The sequence below is a fragment of the Bactrocera neohumeralis genome, chromosome 4 (genome assembly GCF_024586455.1).
Source record: "Bactrocera neohumeralis isolate Rockhampton chromosome 4, APGP_CSIRO_Bneo_wtdbg2-racon-allhic-juicebox.fasta_v2, whole genome shotgun sequence".
Classification (NCBI taxonomy): domain Eukaryota; kingdom Metazoa; phylum Arthropoda; class Insecta; order Diptera; family Tephritidae; genus Bactrocera; species Bactrocera neohumeralis.
Window position 1 is genome coordinate 50,537,374 of NC_065921.1, and position 12,223 is coordinate 50,549,596.

Sequence of the window (12,223 nt, forward strand, 5' to 3'; positions counted from 1 at the left end):
CTACTATTTTTTGCTCCACTTAATTTCCATGTAAAATAAAGCTTTATGTAACACTGTGAAACATTTTTGGGATTATTGTCTGGGGGGTGAGAAATTCCAAGTCAGGGTGATGGTACCTACTAGGTCAATATAGTAAAACCTTCAAAGGGTTTGGCGTTCGTATGTGTCAGTTTTTTTTATGACCTTTTAAATGTTTTCCTTATCTTGATCTTTTTTCCCTTAGTTGTAACATTTTGGCAAAAACGTAGTTTAACATAACTCGCGAACCACTATTATCTATTTTTCCAATCCATTAGACGGTTGTAGCAGCTTTTACACACTATATTTGGTACCCAATTTTCGTTCACTATCACATAAGAAAAAATTGAAAAGGTCATAAAAAAAAACTGACACATACGAACGCCAAACCCTTTGAGGGTTTTACTATACTGACTTAGTACCATCACCCTGACTTGGAATTTCTCACCCCCCAGATTAGCTGTTGTACTGTGTAATAAAACGTAAACTGCCTATGTGAACGAAATTTTATTTATTTATAAACATAGTACGGAAAGGCAGTTTTACGTTTGCAATGCAATCAGAGCCAGAACTATTTCAAATTGTTAACCACTGAAAAATGCTTAGAGCGTTGATGCCCACTACTATATGAGTGGATTTATTTTCTGTAGGTTTATTGAAATGAAGCTTAGTGTTAGTTAACAAAATACGAGAGAACGAACATACATACATATGTGCCGAATTATTAGAAAATTATTAGCCAAAAAGCAAACCACAAAGTGGGTTCAAAGTTCTATTTTACCAAATAATTTATGGAATGGTGTCCATTCAAATAAATTGCGAAAAGTAAAGGAGTGATATCGGTTCCCATGTTTATTTGAATTATTATCATGTCTGCAGTGTTCGTCATCTTTATAGTTGTAATTGTAGTCGCGTTTAGGATCAGCACGGGTTCGGTATCTATAACCACTGCCGCCCGTATATCCACTGCCTTTGGCATAGTTGTATGTTGAAGCTTCCTTCTGTAGCGTCGCACGTGTATCATAAATTTTCCGTCTACGTGCTACAAGCAAGTACATATACATATATAGCTATTTAAACTTATGATATATCCCTTCGGAAAGTTATGAAGATTCATACATACAAGTATTTAATTTTAAGTCGTTTTGTTTTCTCTTTCTTTCACTCATTTTTCGATTAAATAGAAACCTTTACAATGTATGCTTATTAAGTGATTTATGATGTTATGAAGAAAATTAAAATGCTAATTAGATATTTTTTTCGAAAAAATGTGATGATCATCTTCAAACGAGGTGCTGGTTTTCATTTTATTACTTTCAATATAGTTTACAAAGAAATTTAGTTTAGGATACAATTTTATTGAATAAATAATGCCTTATTAACCATAAGCAAGAACTTACCATCCGACAAAACCTCGTAGGCTTCAGATAGTTCTCTAAATCGCGTATTTGCTTCATCTAAATTGTCAGGATTTTTATCAGGATGCCACTTCAGTGCCAATTTTTTATAACTGTATGAGAGATAAAAATATAGTTAGCAACACACATAAGTAAAATTTCTACAAGTATTTAAAAATATCTTTCTTACTAAATAATACTAAAACTTTATTTTTGCAATATTTTAAAAACTGAAGAACCACAGACAGACGGACATGGCTAAATCGACTTAGCTTGTCGCTGATCATTAATATAAATCCTTTATGGGATCTTTGTCGTTTTCTTCAGGGTGTTACAAACTTAATATACCCTGTTCAAGGGTAGCAACTGCATACATGATATATTCTTATCTACTTGTATTTTGACCTTTTCGGTATTTCTCGAGCATTATTCAATATATTCAAATAATTTAAATTGTAGAATGACATGATTTTTAATTTTATTTTTATTTTTCGAAACTAATAGCCTGCATTATGATTTTTAACGCATTTTATGAATTAATAGCGAAACATCCATCGACCAACAGTTTGCATTAGCTGTTTCTATTTGTTTGAATACAAATCTGTCTCAATTATATAACTGTAACTAAAAACTCAATCAATTTCTAAAAAGTGAAAGGTGTGGTTATTAAATAATACTCGAATGCAAATGAATTTTTTATACTTTCATTATTCATTAAAAAAAACGTATCTGAATGCATATATATATATAAGTTTATTCATTAAGATAAGCTTACATAACTTTATTAATATTTAGCATTTATAAGGGTGTACAATATATACCCACATAAGTATATACATACAATATATTACAACCAAATTCGGAGGAGTTTACTTACGCTTTCTTCACTTCGCTTTCTGTCGCATCTCGCGATATGTCCAGCACTTTGTAATAATCAACCATTTTCTGTAATGTAGATTCAAAGGTCGGTGTTATTGCAAAGTGAATGTTTTCAAAAAGGACGTAACCCCTTACACTTCTAGCTTTCACTTGCCTAAATTTATACTATTTAAACAGGTTCTAGGTAAACATAAAGTTTAATTAAATGTTAATACAATTTTACCAAGTTTACTAACTACGATAATGTTTTAAAGTAAATATATTTAATATTGATAGAATATTACACAGAAATATTAAAATTTACCTTTAATTTCGTAGAATACAAAACATTCTTAATATTTCTTATGAACTTATTTTTAAATAAAACTAATGTATTTTTCATCTATGTATATAAATAAAAATGAATCGTCAAAATGTATGTACGCTCATAACTCAATAACGCCTGGACCAATTTTGCCAATTCTTTTTCTTAAATGTTCGTTGAAGTTCAAAGATGGTTTTTACGGCGAGAAAAATTCGAATAATTTCCGGAAAACCCCTAAAAACAGCCCTTTTCTTTTCCCCCATACAAACGTTACATATGTACATGTACATACATATGTATGTATGTATATAAAAATGAATGTTTGTTAGTAACACTAAGAGAACGATTGAACCAATTGTTAAAGGTTATTTGTTGTGGATCGGGAAAGGTTTAGAAAAAAATACCTTATACTTTTCATGAGGAGAAGTCGGAAAATTGGACAATTCCAAAAAGTAACATTTTCCATACACATTTTTTTTAAATTTTTGTTTGTTTTGTTTTTCAATTTTTGATTTGTTAATTATTTGAATTGTTCAACTGCGGTCGCTTGTTTTTTTATTCCCGCTATCCAAAGGAAAATTATTTAAAATTATTCAGTGAAAACTTTATGTGTGTTTCACACAATGTGATCAATTGCATATTGAAATTTGTTACGAAGCCACGAAGAGGTCGCGCTAATATTGGTCGGCGTTCTTTTTGCCATCAACGTATGGCAGCCCAAGAAAAGGCAAGAAATACTCCCAAAATGCGATGACTTACGTGCGGAATTATGGATCGCGGTCAATCAGCTAGCGATCGTTACGATATCACAGCACGACTTATTAAACAATAGCTGCGATGTTTGATGGTCTTTATCTTGAAGCAACCTATGGTATTTATGGTGCTGTTAGATGCTGAATGTATTCTGTTGAGTAGCAAAAAAGAGATTTGCCTCACACACATTCTTCTTTGGATGCGGATGGTGATTACACCAGATCAAATTGATGAAATCATTTCAGCGGAATTTCCTGATTCAGAGATAGATCCAGAATTATACGAAGTGGTGGAAACCAATATGGTTCATAGACCGTGCCAACCTTACAATCCCACTTTGGTTTGTATGTCTGACAATAAATGCACGAAACACTACTCATGTGCTTTTCTTTCGGAAACGGAAATGGGAAATGATGGATATTCACTGTATCGGCGTCACTCACCAGACGACAATGGCAGAACATTTAGCATTTAGAGGCGTGAATATCGACGTTAACAACACATCGAAGTTGACAACACATGGATCGTACCATATTCGCCACTTTTGTCTAATTCACATTCAAAACTGATGTCAATGTTGAATATTGCAGATTGGTGAAATCGATCAAATACGTTTGCAAGTACGTCACCAAAGAAAGCAACTTAGCGGTTATTGGCCTTGAACGATATGAGATCAGCAGTATCAAATGGGTCGATATGTGAACTGCAATAAAGCGCTTTGTAGGATATTTACTTTTGCAATTCATGAAAGTTTTCCGACTGTTGTGCGTCTCCCGGTTCAACTTTATTTAAGTCATTGCGTATTGTGAATGGTACAGTGTGTACAACTTTTTGAGAAGCATGCCAGCAGTTGCTGGAATATGATAATCACTGGAAACAGACGAAGGACAATGCGATAGTTGCTTCGCATGCCACTGAAGTTCGCATACTTTTCGAGAAGATCATTTCGACATATCAGCCTTCAAATTCGCGTTAATTATGGGATACGAAAAAATGACATTGCCGACGACATTTTACATTGTACGGATATTCGCTTAGAATTGGAAATGGGCAAATTTCGGTTGATACTTCCAGTGGTTTGATATCAATTTCACCTCCCTTTTGTCAATTCACTTCAACGGAAGATGAATTCATCACGAATGTTTATCCGAACATTGGTCAAAGTATCGTAACTGCAATTGCTTAAGTGCACGCGCAATTTTAGCTGCCAAAAATACCGATGTTAATGACTTAAACTGGAAGATTCAAAGTCAAATTCCGGGAGGTTTGCGCTCATATAAATCGATCGATCGTCTTGACAAGGCAGACGAAAACGTAAATTATCCAGTGGAATTTCCAAATTCTTTGGAGAGGCTTGGTATGCCCCAGCATCTTTTGCGTCTCAAAGTTGGATCTGTCATTATTATTTTTCACAATCTTCATGCGCCAAAACTGTGTAATGGAACCCGACTGATTATGACGCAGTTATCGAATAAAAGGGGAACAGAAATCAAAAAATTATGTTTATTAAGTTGCGCTACATTAAAAAAATGTAGAAAAATAGAAAATAAATCATTTTCGACACAATACAATTTCAACTTTTTTTCATTTCAAAACACATAATTTCACGCAGGACAACGGCTGCGGGGTCAGCTAGTTTTTGATAAATAATAATGCAGTGCGTTCAAAAAATGCTGTTTTCGTTTTACAAAGTAAGGTAGTGTTTATTGAGAAAATTGTTGTAATTGTAGAAAATTCATTGTTTTATTATAACTGAAGTTTACTCAATACATGCTCCAATCTCCCGTGTTGTAAAACACCGGTTTCCAGATTTCTTTATACTCTTGCAATCTGTTTCTACAAAGTATAATAGTTTTGTTCACCTAACACACTCAAATGTATATGTACATATGATCAGGTTGACGAGAAAAGTTGAAATCCGGGTGACTGGTTGTCTGTCCATCCGTCCGTGCAAACTGTAACGACCTCTAATAATTGTAATAAACATATCTCACAAATCAAAAAAAAAAACAATAACCAAATTCGCTCACTTCAAATATTATAAGAACTCCTACCGACAGGGTGAAAATATATGAAATCGAAAGATAACCCCTCTCGCTCCCATATAACGGTACTGTTAAAAACTACTAAAAGCGCGATAAATCTATAACTAAAGACAGAGACATCAAATTTTATCTTCGAGTTGGCATGAAAGAGCTTTATGGGAGCCGGTGTGAAAATTGGACGATAGGCGTGGCACCGCCCACTTTTTGGTGAAAACCCATATCTCAGAATCCGACGCTCCGATTTTAGCCAAGTTTAATACGTGATATTTTTCTTACATTCCCATATCACAATGTGAAAATAGGCGAAATCGGTATAGATATGGGGCTATGTATGTGTTTGATTTGCCTGTATTTTCCTTATACAGGTCTTTTAATTCTGGCTGAGCTCAATTTGGCTCCAAGGACCAAATGTTTGATTTGTAAGATGAAAAGTGAAAACCCAAATAACATTATTTAAGTTCTTACCGCTGGTGGGTGAAAAGTAAAGCTTTTTCTGAGCTGAGAAATATTTAGTTGTCGATTTGTCGACTTTTTCTGCATCTTTTCCATCCTCCTCAATTTCCAAAGGAGACATTTTGTTGTTCACATTATTATTATCATTAAATGTGTATTGTTCCTCAAAAATAATGTCTTTTACGCGCAGTATGCTTTCTTTTGATATGCCATCTCGACTCTTGGCAAAGGTTATATCTTCTACGCGCAGCTTCGCAAATGTAATAGCATTTATAAATGATCAGCATGACGAGACGAGTTGAAATCCGAGTGAACTTGAGTAAGATGGGCTTAAACGGACTACTGTAATTTGAGCAACAAAGAGTATCTATGTGCAAAAAAATTCGGGAGAGCGGGGGTGGCACCGCCCTCTAATAAGTTTAATGTACATATCTCCTAAACCACTAAAGCAACAACAACCAAATTCACTTAGCGCAAATATTATAAGAACTCCTACCGGCAATTGATTAAATCGGATAACCCCGCTCACTCCTCATATAACGATACTGTTCAAAACTACTAAACGCGCAATAAATCAATAACTAAATACGCCAGAGACATTAAAATTTACCTCCGAGATAGTGATATGAGGGCTTTATGGAAGCCGGTGTGAAAATTGGACGTTGGGCGTGGCACCGATTTCGACTAAATTTAGTACGTAGCATTATTCTCCTATTTCTATGTCACATGTCTATCTGTTTAAGGTTGAATCGTTTTAACAGGTTATAACTAAAAATCTTCACTAACTTTATTTCATCGTAACTCAAAAGATACTGTTAATAGAAAGATAAGCTATTCCATTAGTATAATTATATTATTTTAAAATTAAAAAAAAATAATGAATTTCAAAATACGGGCCATTGTCAGCAAACCGTCTTAGTTTAGTCTGGATACTTAAGCAAGCTTGTACACCGTTAATATCAACTTCCTTAAGGCACTTTCGGATGCGACGTGACAGCTGCTTCAAATTTTGAGCCTTCCAACCATTTTTGTACACTAAAGCTTTGACTTCTCAAAAAAAAATCCTCAATCGGTCGGCATTGTGTTAAGTTTGTCGGGTTCTTTTTTTAGGCACAAAGTAGATGTTTTTGTTGACCAAGAACTCCAATGTCGCATTTGTATAATAAGAAGTGGCTTTGTTCGGCCAAAATACGATTTCATCGTTTTTATAGTGTTTATGTATTGGAGAAATCAAAATTTTGTTCAAACATTGATTGTTGTAGGCCTAATGATTTATTGTCAATCCATTTGGTTTAAAGTATGGCCCTGAAATACTCATAGGAGAAACTGTTATACTTACTTATACTTATAACTTTGGACCCAAATTTATTTTTTAATTTGTAATTTTTTTATCTCGGGAGGCGTTAAAGACATATCGTATGTGTAATAAACATCATTGCCCGGCATTTGGGGCCCGCTGAGTGAAAAGTAGCTCTCGTCATCCAAAATGGATGATTTTCCACTCAAATTCTTGCACATCCACCGACATTGTGATTTTACTTGACTTATCTGCTCTTCGGTGTACCCTGGACAACGCTGCTTTCTTTTTTCTGGCATTAATGTTAAGTCTATTTAATGTTTTGCAGATATATGGCTGTGAGCAATCGAATTTTCGTGTGGCTTCGTTTTGACTTATGCAATCCTTATTGCTGAACGCTATCTTCAGCTTTCGAATGTTTTGGGGCGTCATAACAGTCGGCTTTCTTCCAAAACCCCGTCGCCTTTTTATTTTTAGAGTACTTAATATTGAGTTTACTGTTCTTCTGGAGACGCCTTCCGCCATAAATGCACACACGTCAACTTTTTTTCCAGCGGTTTTATGTTTTTTATAAAAATGTACAACGCGGTCGCGGAGGTGTTGCTGCTTAGAAGACATTTTAAGCACTAATTTTATTTGTAAGCTGTTACAAATTACACGTCAAAAAGATGATGCAATCAGTTCGCTAATTGCGTAATATTAGCAATTGAAAAATAAAAATAAAATAGTAGACCATTAAAATTAGTGCAGATTTTTAGTTGTAGCCCGTTAATACTTCCTTTCGCTCCCATATACCCAACCCAATGATTGTCGAACTTCCAGGTGACTTTATACCGCATATATCGCCAAGGTAAAATGATATACGGGATTTCGTACAAATTTTAACTAAAATTATGAAGTATTGCAACAATTATTTACAATCCCAGGCAAGTTTTACTTTGATAACTTTATTACGTTTGACACCCGGATTTCAACTCGTGTCGTCATCCTGATAAAATATGTATATATTTATAACTCTATATCTATATCGATTAGTTTTAAGTGATACAAACAACCGTTAGGTGAACAGACCTATTATATTTTGTGCAACATGGTGCGAGCGAGAGTATAAAAATCAATAAACTCCATTGTTTTAACCGCGATGTTAAAAACTTTTCTCTATTTTTTAAGTATCTTTATAAATCATTGAAATCTTCAGAGTTGATGAGCCGTGATGATGAACTACACTCATATTCATTTATATTCCGTGATGGATGGCTGTACTATGAGTGTAGTTGATTTTATATACAGGTACAGGATTTTTTTCTATGTACTGTGTCTTTGCACCTCGTTCCCTCCAAATCCTCGGCACTGTAAAATTCTTTGTTCTTTTTCACCTCGGTTATATAACTTTATAAATGTTATCAAAATAGTTACTACGTTAAAAAAATATTACACATGTTATATTCGGCATCGAAAATAGGCGAATGTTAAAGTTCAAAAAACGTTATTTAAGTTTAGTTAAGTAGTGAAGGTAGCAATATGTTATCGTTTTACTTAGTCTTTTTTTCCTTCTTTGATGGGTGAAATTTTCACCTTTTCCGTTCACTAGAGCATTAACGTTTTGGAGAAGGTCTGCTCGAGGAAGCCGACTACGCCTCTTTATATTTTATTGAATTAATGCTTATCCAAGTTGTACTAAATATCAGCGCTTTTTGTACAATTTATTTTTTTGCCATTCGAGATTTATTCGGTATACATTATAAAAGCGTTGATAGCATAAATATGTATTAAAATAGAGAACAGAGCAACTGACCACCGATTTGTTTTCCGTTTGCACGAATATGTATTAACCATTTCATTCATTGTGTCGACTCTGCTTTTTATCGACTTGTAGTATTCAATTATTTACAGAATTTTCTCCTGATGATCTTTCAAAATATTACTGTCATAAAAAAAATTACTTAAGTAAATTAGAAGCTAACGCAATCGGTTTACTGTAGCATGAACCGGAAAAAAAATTGTTCTTTCGCACTGTACCAACAAAAATTATTTTTTGCTTGAGCAGTTCTAATACAAGTTTATGACTCGTAAAAAAATTATAGGTATTTACATTAAAAGATAAATAAATTCAGCATCCAGAAAATTTTTTAGCAAAGTTACACGGCACATGTCCTGATTTTTAATAAATTCTTCGAACCTGGGAGACCAACATTATATGGATGAAAAAATCGAAATCGCCATAATTGCTTAAAGAGCTAAATGTGCTTTCTCATATACTATATTTTCTTACATACCCAGAATTTATTAAGAAAAATCCATGAGCAAAAAAACAAAGTTCATCTGTGTTATTACCTGATATCTTTGATGGCAACTTGTTGGAGCAGCCCAATTAAATTTTTTGTTGTCGTGAAATGTGTTTTTGATATTTTGCCATTTATTAAAGTACAAACATTTGCTATAGGATTGGCGTCTGGTGACTGTGATGGCCAATCTAAAGTAACAATATGGTATACTTGTTTGCCTTGAGTATAGTATGCCCCTATGTTTCGGATCGTTTTCCTCTTCCAGTATGGTTATGGTTGATGGTTATTTTTGCTGTAGAGAAACCGACTTTAGTAAGCTCTTTTTATAAAACTTGAAGAGCCTTAAACACCCGAATCAATGAACAGAGAAGAATACATAAACATGCCCCTTTTGGATGCTTTACTCTTCTTTTAATAAATGTTTGTTTTTGACTTATACAAACATGTCTCTTGGGGACATTTGGCCCATCTGTGTACAATCCTAGACAGTGAAACATCGCACTTTTAAAATATGTATATTATTCATATCAGTTTTATCAAATACATGCATGCAATAATTTCCTACGTTAGTGTATGTCTAGAATTCCGCAACTTATAAGGTAAGCTGATCCGTAATCATGCTTGCTTTTCTGTTGTTAATCTTTACAATCGCATTCTAACGAAATTTGATTGGATAAAGAAATTAACATATTTAAAAATGGCTAGCAATTTACATTGTACTCAGGAAAAAAGGAGAATGTTTTTGAATGAATTGTTCCGATAACGCCAAACATTATTAGAAAAGAACGTCAAATTTTAGAAAAGAGTACTTTGAAGCAATGAGACAAAGGTGAATCGTATTGGATCCGACGTCAAATCATTTGTCCATTGCCCCAGGTATCAGTCACAGTGGTAGCGTGAATGTTCTGTGAATGGTTTTCTTGGTACGGACTTGGAGTATTGATGAGGGTGGATGGTAGAATGGACTTTAACCTCATCTTTTTCTTTAATGGCGTGGACACCGTTTACGCGGTTATAGCCGAGTTAACAACAGCGCGCCAATGGTTTCTTCTTTTAGCAATTTGGCGCCAATTTGAGATACCAAGGGCAGCCATGTCTTTCTCCACCTGATCTTTCCAACAGATACTTTCAGGGCTGGAGTGTTTTCATCCATACGGTCGACATGCCCTAGCCAGCGTAGCCACTGTCTCTTAATTTGCTGAACTACGTATGTCAATGTCGTCGTATAACTCGAACAGCTCATCGTTCCATCAAATGCGATTCTTGCCGTTGCCAATCTCCAAAGTACCATAAATCTTCCACAGAACTCGTAACGCCGACTCATCAGATGCCGTCATCGTCCATGACTCTGCACCATACAGCAGAACGGGAATAATGAGTGACTTATAACTCTATTTTTGTTCGTCGAGAGAGGACTTTACTTATTAAATCCCTATTCAATCCGAAATAACACCTCTTGGCAAGAGTAAATCTGATGTATCCTGAGAAATATTTTAATTTAAATATTTTATAAAATTAGGATAGAATCCTTTTCTGATAGTAAGTAGTATGCCTGCATGTCAAAAATGGTTTTGAATCGGATCATCAAGAAGATCGGGGAAAACCGACAGAATTGTACGCGTCAGTGACCGCAATTGAACGTAGATTATTTTGCATAAAAAAGTAAATATGAGGACTAAACGAATGAATATCGAAATCATAGCTTTGATTACGGAAGTATCAAACTAATTTGGATATGTTGTATAATAGCAAGCACAATAATTTCCGCCAACACTTTCATTCAAAATTACTGCATACAATATGAGATTTTATTGTGGAGTTTTACGCGAAATTAGGACCAAACAAATCAACTTGACTATAAGCCAAGCCGAATTTATGGTGGCATATTGCATATTTTTCACGATAAAAGTGTCTAATAGGCCACGCCTATGGTAAAGTTAAAAACTGGAGAACTTCGCCATACATACCCATTTCAATCCTAATTCGGGGGATGCTCTTCTAAATTCCAGCCGCGTTTTCTTAAAGCTTAAGGTATCCACAATAAATTCAAATAAATTGACAAATTCAACTTTCGTTTCACAAAGTAAGTGATATTGAGATTAGTAAAATCAATACTAGAAAGACCTGACAGACTTTAACTCAATATATTGGTAATATTCAATTAATTAACCGTGTGTTATAGATAAATTTATTATTTGTATGAGAAAACTATTTCGAAAATTGTGAACATAATATATAAAAATATAATTCATAAAAAGTTTGAAATAAACGAACTGTTTTGTTTTGTATATTTTACTCCCACACAACCTGTACCTACAACGACCTACTCGTTGTTGTCTTTAAATAGAACTATGAATATTGAAAGATATGAAAACAGTGAACTATACATGTATATATGTTATAGTATAAGGTAAATTAAGGTGGTTCATTGTTTTATTTTCTATAATTAATTATTTGTGTTATGTAAAGTAGAAGTTTTAATTTAGTAAGGCAGAGACGATACTTTACGCATTGCACGAAAGTTCGTAAGCGTGTTTACCTAAATTAAAATCACTTTTAAATGTTATTTGCAAATTACCACACACCAGCTAGTTTTCTCTGACAAAAAATTTTATTTTCAAGCAAGTTGAGTGTTGTCAACCTAATAATTAATAGGGAAAATGTTGGAATAAGTATACACCAATACCTAATGCTAAATCACCAACGCTAACAGCTAAGCACCTTCTAGCTATCTTTGGTAATAATTAAAGTCAATCTACATACATACATAAATCTGGTTTGTTTCCACACCA

At 34.0% G+C, this 12,223-nt stretch overlaps 1 protein-coding gene across 4 annotated transcripts in view; it reads right to left on the minus strand.

Moving 5' to 3' along the window:
- The window catches only part of LOC126754579 (dnaJ homolog subfamily B member 3), a 42,487-nt gene that overhangs the window by 5,984 nt on the left and 24,280 nt on the right, over positions 1 to 12,223 (minus strand). For 2 of the 4 annotated variants that reach the window (XM_050466676.1, XM_050466675.1), the window contains exons 2-4: positions 2,293 to 2,360; positions 1,419 to 1,528; positions 800 to 1,060 (exon numbers count right to left, since the gene is read on the minus strand). In XM_050466676.1, coding sequence (XP_050322633.1) covers positions 800 to 1,060; positions 1,419 to 1,528; positions 2,293 to 2,357 — 436 coding nt within the window. In that variant the 5' untranslated portion in view covers positions 2,358 to 2,360. Of the gene's footprint in view, positions 1 to 799; positions 1,061 to 1,418; positions 1,529 to 2,292; positions 2,361 to 9,480; positions 9,676 to 12,223 lie in introns of those variants that run through there. The other 2 variants (XM_050466677.1, XM_050466678.1) reach the window with 2 other exon arrangements.